Source organism: Ruditapes philippinarum, unplaced genomic scaffold (assembly GCF_026571515.1).
Source record: "Ruditapes philippinarum isolate M1 unplaced genomic scaffold, ASM2657151v2 ctg3702_1_1_1_1, whole genome shotgun sequence".
NCBI classification, from domain to species: Eukaryota; Metazoa; Mollusca; class Bivalvia; order Venerida; family Veneridae; genus Ruditapes; species Ruditapes philippinarum.
Genome location: NW_026866835.1, coordinates 117,393 through 134,276, shown reverse-complemented (window position 1 = coordinate 134,276; position 16,884 = coordinate 117,393). Strand labels below are relative to the sequence as shown.

Here is a 16,884-nt window from a genome sequence, read left to right as displayed (position 1 = left end):
ATATGACTATTGTGCAATGAATATGTAAATTATCAAATTTATCTATGACATCTTCAAGTATTACATTTTCATAAAAAATTGTGCTCTGACTTGTTTTTGTTCAAGTAAATTATAAAACATGTGTATCAAAAATGAAAGACTATGTAATTACAAAACCTTAGAATATGACTGGCATTCAAGTTTGTTTCTTTCTTGTAACATGACTAATTTCTTTGATTTTGAGACAGTCTTGATTAATGGTTAGTTTTTGAACATTCATATTTTATTACATGCTTTTCGGTGGTTTATAGAAATATATCAGTGATATAAAACTGGTAATTTCACTGTTTGAAACAGTGAAATTACCACTTTGATAATTTCACTGTTTTGAATTTAAGCCCCTTACGTTGTTTCAGTGAAATACCAGCATGCACAGAACTGGGTACCAACTTAATGACGTGACGTCGTAAATGACGTCACGTTGTATTATTATTTGGCGCGTTTTTCATTCAGTATTAGGTTTAATGTATTTTTAAAACGTTTCTTTGCATATAATAAAAAGAAAATTTGTTTACTTTAGTGTAAGATCAAAATATATTTCACCTTGTGAACACCAAAAGTTCATATTTCACTCGTGGCTGCGCCACTCGTGAAATATACCTTTTGGTGCTCACTCGGTGAAATATATTCCGATCTTACACTGAACTAAACAAATATAATAAGATTAATAATAAAAATAATTTCCAAGCTTAAATTATACCATAGCATCTGTCAATTTGAGTTAAATATGATTTCTAAAGGGTCATAACTCTACTTAAATTCACATCTTGATATGATGATTGTGCAGAAGACCAGTGTTCAAAGAAGAAATTTTCTCGGCTCAAACTCAGATCATTGGAAAATTAACAACTGACCAATAAAAATTCTTAGTTTAAGAGTTTGAGCTCAAGGAAAAGCTGTACAACCTTGAAGCCTGGTCATAATTCAATGCTGTCTCAAAATTTAATTGGTGTATGGTATGGTTGCTTTGTTGGCATGGAAACATCAGTCTAAATATTCTACCCAGTCACTCTGTGTGCGACCATACTGAAATCATAGAAAATATTCATGCTTGAAAATGCAAATACATGTATATATGAATAGATATATATATAAATACGATTTTTTTTTACTTAAGTTTTACGTCACACCGACAGTATAGGTCATTTGGCAACTTTCCAGCTTTTTTTTTCTTCAGGCACCTGATTTCCGTCAGCTAGCTGGATAGCTTCCTCACATGAAAGCACCCACAGCGGTGAGGGGCAAGTGGTTTTATTTTTATTGAATCATTCATTATTTGAACAGTTTTTATACAAACCCTATTAGAAAGTCATCCTTAATTAATATTAATTTAGATGTGGTAATGCAACATACAAATAAAACAAGATACTTTACATTTAATGTAAACATATTTTTTGGCTTGATTACAAAGAAAGCATGAATCATTTTAAAACAACTCTCAAATCAGCTTCTTGAAACTAACCAGTATTTGTGTCATACAAGGAAACATGGTTGTTGACTCAAGCGGGGCTTAAACCTGTGACATCTAGGTTTAGAGGTACACACCATAACTATATACATGTAATTATAATTTATAACTGGCAATTGGAAACAATTAGCTGTGCTGTTACAATTAACCAATACCAGCAGTAACCACAATAAAAACATTTCATGTAAAGGTATATCTGTATAACTCATACAACAAAATATTTGCTGTCACTTACTTGTATGTCCAGTAACTCTTTCATACACCGGTTTGTAATTTGTGGATTTGACATGGTGGGAATTTTAAGCATTTCTCCCTGATATGAGATACCCTCTATAGGACTGACTACACATGCTGTACCTGCTCCAAACATCTCTAGTAACTAAACAGTAAATAAAATAAATTTGTATTATATATTCAGTAATATACTGTATAAGTGGATATTTCCATGTGTCAAAAAGTATGCAAATTTAAACTTCCAGACATTTCGCATTAGGTTAGTGAATCATGCAAGGGAAGAATTGAATGCAGGTTGGTTGATAGTTATGCTACAGGAAATTTTTAGTGATTTTCGTTAATTCACGAAATTCGCCAGTATTTCCACGTCACTATTTTAACCAGTTATACAGTAAGAAGTTAACATATGCCTTTAACACCTACAGTCTCTCTCACAGGCATTCAGCACATTTTCCTTGTCAATAATGATATATTGGCAAACAATAAACTCCTATTGAACATTAAGAAAAAAATAACTATCACCCTTTCATTTACTAAAATATTTCTTTATGTTTACATATTTTGAAGTTGTAATGAATTAGCTAAAGAATACATTCCATTCCTTTTTTGACAGAAGCCTGGTTGGAAATGTTTAAAGAAAAATGTTTGGAAATGTATGAAGGAGAGACATTTAAAATGGAACTATTGGTATATCATAACTAAAATTAAAGTTTTTATCTGCTTGGAATACTATCTTATAAATGGCTAGCTCCTAGTGGAGTTTACTATATATGAAAAGATGAGGACCAAAGTAATTTGATAAAGACATAAAATCTGCTTTTCAGGACTCAAGTAAAAATATTACAAAATTGGTGTAATTTAACTTTTTTACAGTATTCTTCCTATCGCAGAGACCTAAATACAGTTTTGTATCCTTTAAGAAGGTAAACTGAGTCCTTGTCGAATACAAGAGCTATTTGTAGTATAGTGTGCTTGACTATTATCGGTCGCTGATCGTACAATAATAGCCTGGATGGATAAAGTAGAATTTTCTAAGTTCTAAAAAAGCCATAATTCTGTAAAAATCAAGTTAGAGTAATGGGCCTTGGTCAGTGACCTCCTATCATGCTCTCAAGTAAGTGTGTAAAGTTGCAACCCATCAATATTTTTGGAGATACCAACTTGCATGCAAAAACCGTATCAAAGTGTGATGTCGACATCTTGGTCAGGACAACTGCTCTATCTATTCTTCGAATAATCGAGCTAAAAACTGAAATATCAAAACTAAAGGTTTATAAAATATCAATGTATGATATCAATTTACCCTATTTTCTCTTAAAGCTTTTGTAACTTCTTTCATGGTGTAATCTCTCTCAGTTACTTTGAATTCTCCCTGTGAAAAAACAACACAACATTTACAATAACTTAAAACATATATGTTGTGTATGAATACTTATAGTAGACAACTTGCTAACTAATATTAAACATGTAACAAAGTTTTCACAAAATATGGAGAGATACTAAGAAGTGCTATTAGAAATCGTGCCATTCAACTTTTAAAGGCACATTATGCTCCGGAAACAAGTAAACTTTTCCTCCATAAGAAGGGGCATATATAGTTTTATAACATATTAATAATGTTTATGACCATCTTAAATGCTTATCAAATGAAGAAATTAGTACTGAATTTGACATAAAAGTAGCAAACTGTAAACAAGAAGCTTGACTTTCATACAAAATACTAAATCGCTTTAATTGTACTGGTTGACAAAAGGCAACAGAAGCAAATGTTGGCTCAAGGAATTTGGCCAATAAGTAACTGTTAGGAAACAAAAACAGGCCAATAAAAATAGAGCGTTTGAGAAATAAAAATAAAAGCATTTCTGGTGCATAATGGGCCTTTAATGTGTAATAATAGTGTTTCATATTTCTGTTGCTGTGCTCTATGCTAAATAAACTTAGCTTTAAGGTTCAAGATTTCAAGATTTTTATTATTCACTCAATACACAATACATTTAAATATGAGATAAATAACAAATTACACATTACACGAGGTTAATAGTATGTAACTCACACATCTTACAAGAGCGAAAAGTTTCATCTGTCAGTTAGTCGAACAAACATAATGGAATTATCACAATTAAATTACATTTACCTGCCGTAAACAATCAATTACAGAATTACTATAATAAATACCAGCACAAGAAACACCATACAGTAGGGACACTGTATGAAGTTTGCTATTCAGCAATGGTTTTCCTTTATATAAATTGGGGATGGCAACGAGTAACCGATTACCCAAGTACTCAATGGACGTCCGAATATCGATTAACAAATTGATATGCTATTACTCGTAAAAATATATAATTTCTATTTTTTGCGAGTTAGAAAGATAAAGTGTATCCAATGAGTTCAGAAATTCTGAGATGTACATGTATCTTCATAAATACCTGTTAAATGCAATCAAAACATCCTTGCAGAGGTGCAAAAATGATATCGTAAATTTAACCAGGCAATCAGCCATCTGACACATGCATGGGATTGAACACCTATGTTGTTTATGTCATGTGGCCTCTTATGATATTTAATTACCTTTAATTGTGTAACAGTTTGTAGCCGAAACTTGTTTTTAAGGTTTAAATGTTGTTTATTTAATTTTCATTAATTTGTGTTTTGGTTAATTCTAAGTTAACTCCCTTGCAGTCCTATTTATAGTTAAGAATTCTATAATTTTAAATAGAAAACAAAAGTAGCTCGCAGACATTGTTGATATTGTAAGATAAAACTCGAGTAATGACTTATCGAGTTCTTGATCGGAAAAATGACCGAGTACTCAAGTATTGATATTGGTTTTCGTTGCCATCCCTATTATAAGTAAGAGAAAATATATTTACCCATTTACGTCCCAGGTCTAGCAGACTTTTCCTGGTTATACCTGGTAACACAAGACCATTTAACGGTGCTGTCACAAGCTCTTTCTCTACAAATGGTAAATGTTTGGTCTATAAATAGTAACATCAAATTAAATACAGCAAAAATTTTGTCACAATTTCTTTCATTGTTTGTCAATGATTTTTCATATCTTGACAGTGTGTCTACCTACACTGTACCTGGCTTGCCTGGATAACTTACCACTAATTATCAATTTTCCTTGCAAGGGACAGACTTCTTATCCCACATGACTACTGAATCAGTGTTGAGAGATAAATGACCATTAGACTCAATGTCCGGGATGAATTGTCACAGAGAAACATCGCCTCACCGTGAACCGAACAAGCAACCCCTTGATTACAAATCCATTGCTCTCTCTCCAATGAGCTCAGATAGCAGACTTTAAATTTTATCAATATATAATGTAAATATATCAATATCAACTGCAAATTTAGGCAATAAATGAAGATATTGGTGGGATATTTTCTAATGGAAATATTACCTCCTTGTTCGTTCACCCAGAAAGTAAACAAGTTCATGGCTCCGACCTCTGTTAACTGATGATCATCCCCAAATAACCAGAGCACCTGTTGGCAGCCATGCTTCTCAGCTTCCTTTTGTATAGCCAATGTTGGGGCATAGTTACTGTATAAATAAAATCAGTATCATGAATTCAAAGTCTACCTAACAAAATATTACCTTGTTTCAAGTTCGTTGTTTGTACATTTTAAACTTTAATGTTTGCTTAATAACTCAGTATGATACAAATAATGCAATAAAAAAAATGCTAATCCATTAACTTAATATGAAACAGAAAACAAGACAATATAGAAGGGGGCGCCTAAACTCACCAACCCATCTTAAATCCCCCAGATCCTCCTGGCCATGCCCTAACAAACTGGGGATCAGCAAGAAGCTTCACTGGTGCCATTCCTGTAGGGTAGTAAGGTCCTACTGGTCCAACTAATACAAACAATTTGGCTTCATTTGAACGTATAACACCTAAAGTTGGCTGTAAACAAAAAAAAGCACATAAAAATGAGTTGATATTTATGATAAAGAATATAATATAATTGTCTTATCCTTTCCTTTCTGACGCAATGTGGTCCATTATTTTCAAGGCATGAAAATATTCAGTGTATAAAGCTATATATCTGGTGCAAGAACTATTTTTGAGTTTGAGTTTTAAAAAAGAATGCTCCAAAATGCTTGTATAATTGTATAATAGAAATAGGTTAGTTACTTGCCTCAATAGCGAACAGCGCATGAACAATATCATTGCTAATTGACCATAATAATATTGAAACAACGAAACTTTACAGTTGCTAAAATTTTATAAAGTATTTCATAACAAATGGCTGTATACCATTTACAAATAAGCAGAAATTCTGAATATAGGGTCTGATCAAACAGTGTGTATGGACAGTCCAGTTATCACAATAGTTAGAGCATTAGACTAGACTATAAATTGGGCAACCTAGGTTCGGTTCCCGGACAGTGCAGGTCACTTTTGTTGTGATTGAACATGAAATCCTTTCTACAGCTATTTGCACTGTACCTCTTTTCTGGCATGTACAGAAGACAGTTATCACTTCCTTGCAAAAGTGAAGGCAACTAATACTGGTAAACTATTTTGACAGCCTGCCCAGAAACTATGCCATGGCTGAATTGTGCTTTGGTTAATACAATGTGGCTAACTGCCGTGACCTGGAGGGTAAACTACCAACACCACCACCACAGTGTGGGTGGCATTGAATTATTCTTCATGGAATGTTAATCTAGCAAACACAACCCATAGGAAAAATCACATTCTAGTGTACATAGTGACAAGCAATGAGAAAGAGGCTGAGGGAAAAAATGTGAGTTACTTTAGCCATAAAGCCTGGCATAAATCTCCCAAGGAGTATTGAATCCTTTATTCAGAGGAGAGTGTCTCTCCTTTACAGGTCTGAAAGACGATTATATATTCCTGATATGATACACACGTGCCTTCATTCACTAGTAAAACTACCATATTGCCTAAACAGTATGACTTCATGTGAATATAAACCAATCCCTTCCTTTCATCCAATTTCTTTTTTTAAACTCCTTGAATGTTTCGTGATTTAATGAGTTGCCCATGCCAACAGTAAATAATTAAAGGCCAATATACAGTCCCATATTGTCTGACCAGACACTCAGTGATGTTTCTCACTATATTGGGAAGAGGCCTCAGCCTCTTGATTTTGGTAAAATTTCAAATTTGTGAACTTCAAGGACCTTTAAGGACTTAACTTGGTTGCATAATATTTAGAAAACATTCTGTTACAGTATTTTTAGCCAGATACACAGAGAAATACAATGTACCTTATTAACAAAATATAAAGAAAGAAAGATCGTAGCTGTTAGCAAAACAAAAGATATTTCTGCTTGTATATACTGACTTTCACCTTCTATGTGAAGCAGGTGCTTTCTCGTATTCTCGTGGAATTTGATTGGCTGTTAAGGCGGGTAGCTATGTGATGATTTTATTCTACATACCAGTTCAATTCATTAGTGCCACTCCTAATTAAGTGTTAAATGGCTTAAATCTGTAATTTTTTGTGTTTTAATAACAGCTTGGCAGGCCATATCAAACTTTTAGGATCATATTGACGCCTCTTTGGTACCAAATGATTTTGATTGTTCCAAAAATAGTTTAAACTCAATTTAGTGTTGTTATTTACATAATCTCTCTGATATATATTAAGTTTACGTTTATTTATTAGTTACTTATTAGTTATATGAGCATTAAACAATGAAAACTACTGTTTTCCATTGCAGTTGTCAAAAATGAAATGTGTTTAGGATAAACAATGTTTCATTATTGGTTTTTAATTGGAGTTCATATCTTTTTTTATACTATCTATTTGTGGAACAAATATTTTGAGCTGTAATGTATAAATAGTTGTGTGAGACCGTCATTTGAAGCGTCTTGCGTCAGAGACCCGCTACAGGTTTCTGCTACATGGCAAAAACTAGAAAATTGATGATTTTGGGGTGAAAATTGATAAATTTAATGTTTATTCTCTGGATTTTATGATTATTTCCACTGTTATTTTGGTTTTATATCTACTTTTGTCGCATTTCTTTTGTTTTTTTAATGGAGATGAAAATGCTCTGCTAAATAGACATGTTTTCGGATATCGACATCGCTTCCATCTGTTTTAATTATTCCACGAGAATACAAGAAACCCCGAGAATACAAGAAACAGATATATTTTGATATTGAATCCCCTTAAAGTAACAACAATGTACAGATCCAAATTAAAAGCTGGACCACTCCAATTCCGATATTGAAAGGCTTAATGAGCTTTTATATAAAGTTTCATGAGTAAAAAAAGGATAAACATTCTGCATAACGTATTCATTAATGACATTGTTAGTTCATACTATACCTCAGTGCCTATAAGTGTTGGTCGTATATAGAGAGAACTTGGTTGGTCTTTTGTTGCTTTAGGAACCCAGTCAGCGTCTATTGATATCAGTTTCTTTATAAGAGAAACAAGTTCTCTACCATCAAACAGCTACAATATACAACAAACAACAATGTCACACAACTTTATTTTAATAAATAAGAATCTTAAAGTGTATAAAGCTACATGTTGTATATACATCTGTCTAAATTGTTTCCTCCTATTTTGCAAAAACTCTTTGTTTTTTCATAATTTAAAGGAAGGGCCCCTCGTGCAAAGTTTTCAAGAGGATACTCGCTAGTACTAAGATATTAAGTTCAAGTTGCATGCAATAAAGTAATTATGTGTATAAAAGTTGCTAATGATGGTGCAGTTGAATGAGAAGGACAGCCCTACCAAACTTTTTCATTTGTATGGATTTTGTCTATAATATCTTAATTTTTACACAGATGCAAAACGTTCAATTCTCGGTGAGGTATAATTCATATCACTCATTTCAAACAAGTTAACACTCTTTTTTATCTACAATTAAGGATAGTCTTACTTCAATGCTTTTCAGTCAAACAAATTCTAACATCGGCCAATATTGTAATAACTCGGTCATTTCCAGAATGTTATTTCTCACTATCTTTGGTATACAATAATTTTTAACTGTTGATACCCGAAATTTGTACATAGGGATAAAGCATGAGTGATTGTATATAATCTTATGCTCAAGACGCTGAAAAAATAATGTTTAGGAAATAATCAATCTGCTACGATATTGGTCAATGTTAGAATTTTTTTTGGCTGGAGAGCATAACTGTGAGTAAGACTACCTTAACATTCAAAACGCTGCATACTCACTGGAAGACATGCCCTTTCCGATGTTGATAACATTCTCTTCATATTCTCCATTGGTCTGAACAATCGGATTTTGTCGTCGTCACCACGGTACGCCTTCATACCTTCAAATAACTGAAAATATTTCTTTCCGTTTAACACTTGGCACAATGATTTCTTTCTTTCTTCAACAATAAAACTGACACATGTGATTTGTTTGGTTTTCAACTTTTCATATGCATTATTCTAAATTCAACGTTACATAATGCAAATTGCTCATGAAAATGTTTTATGGTTAACAAGAAGGGTTGATTATTTTACTGAATTTACCAGTGCCACCATTAATTAATGGCTGCAACAGTAAAATCATTCGTTATGGGTTGTAAATTGCTATGGGAAAATAATACATGTGGTAATGATATGTGCCGTGTTTAACAAATGTTTTTTATAGTTACCTCAGTTGCATAGTGTAAACATTTGGCCCCAGGATGTATTTGAAAATTATGCATCGGACATATGACTGGCTGTCCCCAGCCATTTTCGCTGGTCCAATCAATTTCTAACATATGATCAGAGAAATGATGCCCAAACTTCAACTTGCTAACATCTGGCTTAGGTGCTGGTGATTTGGTTCGTTTAATTTCAACATCTTTTGCCTGAAATACACATGTTATCATGTAACATTTGAGCCGCGTCATGACAAAACCAACATAATGGGTTTGCGACCAGCATGGATCCAGACCAGCTGGCGTATCCGTGCAGTCTGATCAGGATCCATGCTGTTCGCTTACAAACCCTATTACAAGTAGAGAAACTGATAGCGAATAGCATGGATCCTGATCAGACTGCGTGGATGCGCAGGCTGGTCTGGATCCATGCTGGTCACAAACCCATTATGTTGGTTTTGTCATGGCGCGGCTCATTTAGTAAAAGGAAGTGTTTATATAACAATTGTTTGAAGTTCGCTTAAAAAGAAGCATTATTAACTAAATTTATAGTTATGGAAAAATGAATTTGTCAAAAGCCTATTTTCTGGTTTTGTTATACATGAACAAAAAATAATTCTCTCGTTGTGAGGTTGTCTGGTCAAAGTACCGGTATGCGAAAATATACTGTATGTAATTCAATTCTTACTACCACTATCACGCAAATTAAATACCCATCTATCAATTTATGTTCAAATTAATGTCAATAGTACCGGTATCTGAAAAAGATCTTGCAACTTCAATATAAATGTTAAATATTTTGGGTATTTAAAATGCAATTGAATAATTAGCCATATATAAATTTAATACATGTATCTTATATTTACAATGTATACTAAGGTTAAAGTCTGTCATATACATGAAACTGAACCAGAATACATGTAATTGAAAACTTTGTTCAAACTTTATACTCCAAACCAATATTACATGTAGGTATATCAAGATCTGACGTCTGACAAATTTTGGTGTTGGATTAATCTCAAAGCTGGTCAACAAAACAAGACTCATGCTGAAGTTAACAAATAAGAATAAAACATCATCCTGATCAGGGACCTACAGACTGTCACTGTCATCAAACCAAAAACATGTTTCAATTTTCAAGTTAAACTGTTAATACACCAGTGTTTAAAAAGGAAGACCTTGCAAATCTACATTTGTATCAAAAAGGGGATATAATTCAGAGACACTCTACTATAAGAGTTATGGGTCTTGGAAGTTGGATAGTTATGAACAGTTACTAACTTACAGTTCATTTCTTAAGAATACCTAAAAAGCATGTTCATATTATAATTAACATTGCAATGCAAACAGGATTAAGATTTACCCAATTTTCTTCAAAAAAGTGATGAAGTTGACTGAATATATATGTAAGACCAGGTATAAGTTATTGATAGACAGAATAACATGGATATGTAATTAAAGATAACACTGGCCACTTTTAAGCTTATTTCATGTTGATAATTACCTTGAAGGAGGGTACTGTACTTGAAGCATAACACCGGAAGATTTGTCTTTGCACACACTGACCCAAAAAACACCGAGACACATTCTGAAATGAAAAATTGATTCAATTTAAACTCTTACAATGTTGCAACTGAAACTTCAATGCTTTTGCCACCAGTATAGAGCCAGATAGGAAAGCCTGCACAACTCAGCAATCTGACCAGCTTAAATGCTGATCAGTAATTGCTGTATTCAATCAAATAAGGCAAAAAATTAAATTATGTTTTCAAACAAGTTTAAGATATTCGCAATTAATTTAAATCCATTTTGATACAATAAAAAATTACCAACCACTAATTAGATTAATTAAACTTTCTTTCGTCACAATGAAGGCGAAACATATACAGTGGCAATCAGATCTACATGTAAGAAATAAGGAGATCTGAACCTTAGTCAGGTTGATGAATTTGCCAACCATTAATCTGTGTCTATGCAACTGCTATGCAATGGACATAAAAGATGGTGCCAACTTTATAGCTTTATAGATGTATATATATTTAATATACACATATATTTAGCCATTTACTTACTGTTGGTTGTAAATTTACACCATTGATGTGACTTTGCATGTACTACCTACAGTCAAATACAGTAAGACTAATTCAGGATGTATACTTTTAAATCATCTGATTAAAGAGTAGCAGATGGTTGTGTAAATTATGCTCAGTTAATTGCCATACAATTTTTACATTAATTGGAAAATTACAAGGGTACATTTTAGAAAAAAATATACTGATGTGCCAAAGCTAGATTCTGTGATATTTTTGTTCTTGGTCAGAATCTTGCTTCTACTTAGAGGCAATATATTGCCCAGACACAAAATAGCACAATATCTCGTTGCACAGTACAATCAGTTGGACTAGGGTACATTTCAATGTACATGTACAATGGCACTGTTTATAATCATGTCACTAAATGAGATAATTGCAGTCAGTTATCAGCTTTAACTGTACATAACCAATCAAGTTTTAGCCATGATGCTGGCTGCACAGAGTGGAGGATTAAATTTCATTGACAAGCACTGTGTGTTATGTAGACATCTGTATGTGGAAAGTAATAGGACTTGGCACACTCATTTTTCACTCTGAAGTTCAAATTGACAAAGTTCATAAACTTTAAGCAACTTAGTTGTTCAACATACCCTTTGCTGTAGCTTAGCCCTTTCTGATCCAAGACAGAGCCAACCACATAGATTTTACCCTCAGAAGGAATTAAGTGATTAAGTTAACTCATGTCTTGATAAATCAGGGTCTTTAAAATCAAATAGAAAGATCCTGGTGTGTTTGTTCGTTTTTGGGTTTTACATCACATCGACACAGTATAGGTCATATCGCGATGTTCCAGCTTTACTGGTGGAGGAAGACCTCAGGTGCCCCTCCGTGCATTATTTTAGGCATGAACGGGCACCTGAGTAGAACCACTGACGTTCCGTAAGCTAGCTATATAGTTTCTTTACATGAAAGAATCAGGGCTCTCAGTAGGGTCAGAATTTCACGAGTCAAAGACTCTTTGGCCAAAATTTTCGGAAGACGGACAAAACCCCACCAGTTAAAACCCCACCACTCAAAATTTTATAGAGTGGACAAAACCCCAACACTAAATTTTATAGAGTGGACAAAACCCCACCACTAAATTTTACAGAGTGGACAAAACCCCACCACTTACCAATTATTGGGCAAGATTTGATGAATTAAAATATATATAATATACAGTACACATCTTCACATTTTATTTTTTAATTTCAATTTTAAGAGATTATACAAATAATTTACAAACTGTTAAATCAACATCAAAGAGCAGTCATTTATTTGAGACTGTGCCACATTTATGACCTTGAATTATCCATTATTTTTAGTTTCTTCAAATTCATTTCTTCAATTTATTTATATAGAAGATAAACTACTTACTATTAATCAAGAATGAAGCACATTTTCATCAATTAATGATTAAAAAATAGCACATTTTTATAGCACATTTTTTAATTTATTCAGTTCAGTCAATTTTCCTTCATTGTACTTCATTGTACTTAGTTTAAGTGGATACTGTGGCTGATAGCCTATAGAAACTCGGGTACGGTCTTCTCCTTATTGATGAGTTGTTCACACATTCTTTTGAGTTTTGCTGATGCACAATTGTTAGTTTTTTAACATGTTTACAAGAAAGTTTTGTCCACTCTATAAAACTGAAGTGGTGGGGTTTTGTCCACTGTGTAAAATTAAGTGGTGGGGTTTTGTCCACTCTATAAGATTTAGTGGTGGGGTTTTGTCCACTCTATAAAATTTTGAGTGGTGGGGTTTTAACTGGTGGGGTTTTGTCCTACATTCAAAATTTTCATGAGTCAAATAATTTTTTTCTAGTGTCATTTGACTACATGAATCATTTTTCTGTTACAAAAATTACTGTATTGGAGGTCATTTTGTGTAGATTCTCAAGTCGAAATTGATAATGTTTAACATTGAAAAAATGCCTAGTTATAATGTATATTCCCCCCCAAAAAAAGACAGACAACAAAAAACAAAAAAAATGAATTGCATCTTACTGTGAAAGAATAAATTAAGCAGCAGCTTTTCTGATTAAAAGTTTAAAATATAAAAAATATCTTTACTGGTATGCTATATATCATATTAATTTTAAATACCAAAATGCACTAGGAATATTTAATGGAAATAACAAATGTACAGGCACTCCAAGTAAATCAAAGACGTATCAGCAATCAATAATTGACACCTCAAGTATGTAATTCTTATCAGTTGTGTAGAGCTACATTATTTTTAGCGCTGTCAAATTGCATCCACTGATGTCACGCTTCAGTGCACAGGCTATAAACAATGCTGTGTATTACACACGGTGACATTTTTTTGAGTGTGATTTGAACATATGTAGGATTTGATAGGTAATTAGGAGTAGATTTAAGGTAATTATTATTGCATAGCTGAAAATCCCACGTGGCAAATTGACTCTTGTGCAGATTTTATCACGTGTCAAATTTGTGCATTTGCAGATTTTCACGAGTCAAAACCCGGATCCCCGTGTCAATTGAGAGCCCTGAGAATCCAAGTTTTTGTCGGGCTTCGAACCCACAGCGTTGAGGGGCAAGTGGTTAGAAGTCAACGACCTTAACCACTCGGCCACGGACGCCCCTTTCCTGGTGTGTAGTCCAACTAGTTGGACTATTTAGCAACAAGATATTGTGCTATTTTGTGTATCTTCTCACATCCCCTCGGAGCGTGCACGTCGCTGAGAAGGCACAGGGCATTAGCAGATGATGGAAGTTCGAGTTATAATCGTTTAAGGCGGCTGCTTCGTTAAGTTAGCTGCCGGTGTCCTGACTAATGGCAGTAATGCCGAGGGGAGTGGCCCTACAAAGTAGGCTGAGACGACGAGGATGGTGTACTAGGGTGCGTGAGCCCCTAGTACAGATAGACGGCTTGTAAGGCAGGCCTATAGCTGGCACCAACAGCCCTTTTCAGGGCTAAACACCTTTCCTATATTGTCACAGGTTACTGTACATTTAGGCTCTCATTGACCGCCGTACAGTGACCTACTTTTCGGCTCAAAATTCATATCTTTGGCTAATACTCCGTGGAAATTGCATGGAGGTAAATTATCACCATTTTGTGCTTCAAAATTAACTCTTTAAGGACATGACTGGTGACATGTCCGGGGTCCGTACTCGACAGCGCAAGCTGGGCCATCCATAAAAAAATGTTCGTTTGCAGTAACGCGACCGACTCACAAAATTTGCCCCTACTCAAATTTTTTTTTCATGGTCAGGATAATTTTTTTTTTTTTTGAATCAGAAAATTATGCCTTGTGCTTTGTTTTCGTTCTTTTAAAGGTTTATAGAAGAAATAAAATGTAGGTCTTATTAAATTAGAATTCAGTTATCAATTTATTTATTGTTACCAGATAAACAAAGCATATATTGTCCATCATGTTGAAATTCCATGTTTATTTGGAAGTACAGTTCAAAAAAAAAAAAAAAAAAAAAAAAAAAAAATCGACCTACCTACCCACCTTGAAAATTCTGGGTCGGGTTACTGCAAACAAACATTTTTTTAAGGATGGCCCTGCATTTTGTGCCCGAAAGGGCGGTTGACCCTCATTAAGCTTTAACTTACATACATACTATTTTGTGTATGGGCAATATCACAAGATTCTAACCCAGAACAAACATATCTCTGAATCTAGCTTTTGCACATCAATATAATTTATTAATTATATATTTTGACTACATGGGATATAAAATGTATGTTTGGGTATGTTTTAGATGATACTGACAAGAAACATAGAATAGCATATACTTATGATTCTTCTTTTCATGAACTTAATAACAGTGTGATTTACCGTAATAGAAAATTTAATCGAATGCGTAAAATAATTCCAGGTCAAGGGCAAAAAAAAAATCCAAAAAAATCTACAAATAAAAAAAATAATTTCTTTAAATTTAAAGGTACTATTTCAAGACGCCAGTATAAAAAAAAACATATTCAAGTTAAAAAAAGGATAATAAAATGATCATATCATTAATATACTTAATATGCAAATCATTTGACAATGGAGCGGGGAAAAAATAAAATGAAATATTTACAAATATTCCAGTTACAGCCATATTTGAAGGGGGCACTACTCTTGCATCATCAATTACAAATCGGGTATTTCCGTATTTCACGGAGTTATGCGAATCCGAAAATTGACGGAAAGAGCCGAAAAGTTACACAAAAATTATGTTACGTGACAACAAACTACGTATGGGATAGTGATCTGATAAACTACCTAATTATATATACATCTAAAAGCCATGTACTTAAGATAACTAATCGAAAATGGAAAATAGGAATAGTTGATTACTAGTAATTCTTGAAAATGATCAGACAAGGGTAGACAGGACTAAGACCCTAGCTGGGAGTAGTGGTAATTTACTTGGTTTAAAGAAGCACTTATCACGTACGCACCATGCCATCTGGACATGGTCGCGATCGCTTTTGCCGGCTCGCCACGGCGAGCCGGTATTACGGTAGGATTTTACTGAGAAACAGCCTAAAACTCCGAAGCTATCCAAAAATTTAATCGAAGCTTGGCTTCCAGCTTTCTACAAAATTTATCTATCAGGGCTAGGATCCAAAATTATTTAGCCAATCAAATTTAATCTTACATAGCGTCAAAAAACCTTCAATTTTCACGCCATTTTTAAAAATCAGCAAGTATTGTTTTGAGCGCAAAGATATATAAAGATGATTAAAATGTTTGTCTTTATGAATTCTTTTCAATAAATCATATTTACACTGACTTCTGATTTAGCGATTTCACCTGTTTTCTCTGTAGTAAGTATTCGTTTGGTTAATTAACATAAGTGTACATCTGGTTCTGTGCATTTTTTATTTTTCCTTTTTTCCGGTCATTTTATCCTTTCCGGTATTTAGTGTATGTATTTACTGGCCGGGATCCGGGACGCGCCCGGGATCCGGGATCGTATAAGATATGAAGGAAAAACCTAATGAACTATATTTGTGTTGATTGTTGTCGTAATGAAAGGCCATTAAACGTTAATTTTTTATTGTATATAATGAACGTTAAATTAATTTAACTTAGAATATAGATATATTTAGAGCTATTTATTAACAAATTTAAAATGCGGAAATCACAATACTTATAATTATATGCCTAATTAATTGGAAAAATCATCGACTATTTTCTTGAATTGGTCAAATCCCGGGATCCCTATATGTTTTAAAACGATCCCAGCTTTTCTGAAAACTATATACTTGAACTGGCCAATCCGTGAGATCTATTTACATTTTAATACGATCCCGGCTTTTCTGAAAACTATATTCTTGAACTGGTCAATTCCCGGGATCCCTATATGTTTTAATAGGATCCCGGCTTATCTGAAAAACATCTTCTTAGACTGGTCAATTTCCGGGATCCCTATATTTTTTAATAGGATCCCGGCTTTTCTGGCTGAATTGATTGACAACTTGTGTTTACT

At 33.5% G+C, this 16,884-nt stretch overlaps 1 protein-coding gene across 2 annotated transcripts; it reads right to left on the bottom strand.

Annotated features, from left to right (window-relative positions):
* Positions 1 to 699: 699 nt before the first annotated feature.
* Positions 700 to 15,621, bottom strand: LOC132733840 (branched-chain-amino-acid aminotransferase-like). Of its 2 annotated transcripts, none has more exons than XM_060720560.1 (11): positions 15,487 to 15,621; positions 10,858 to 10,941; positions 9,363 to 9,563; positions 8,932 to 9,042; positions 8,068 to 8,196; positions 5,503 to 5,663; positions 5,154 to 5,296; positions 4,615 to 4,700; positions 3,045 to 3,113; positions 1,743 to 1,886; positions 700 to 1,065 (listed from the first exon to the last, which is right to left on the bottom strand). In XM_060720560.1, the coding sequence occupies exons 1-11, from the start codon at positions 15,505 to 15,507 to the stop codon at positions 1,024 to 1,026; spliced, it is 1,191 nt and encodes a 396-aa protein (XP_060576543.1). In that variant the 5' UTR covers positions 15,508 to 15,621; the 3' UTR covers positions 700 to 1,023. The 2 variants fall into 2 exon arrangements, with proteins under 2 accessions (XP_060576543.1, XP_060576542.1); XM_060720559.1 differs by lacking the exon at positions 15,487 to 15,621 and adding an exon at positions 11,426 to 11,479.
* Between the last annotated feature and the right edge of the window lie 1,263 nt (positions 15,622 to 16,884).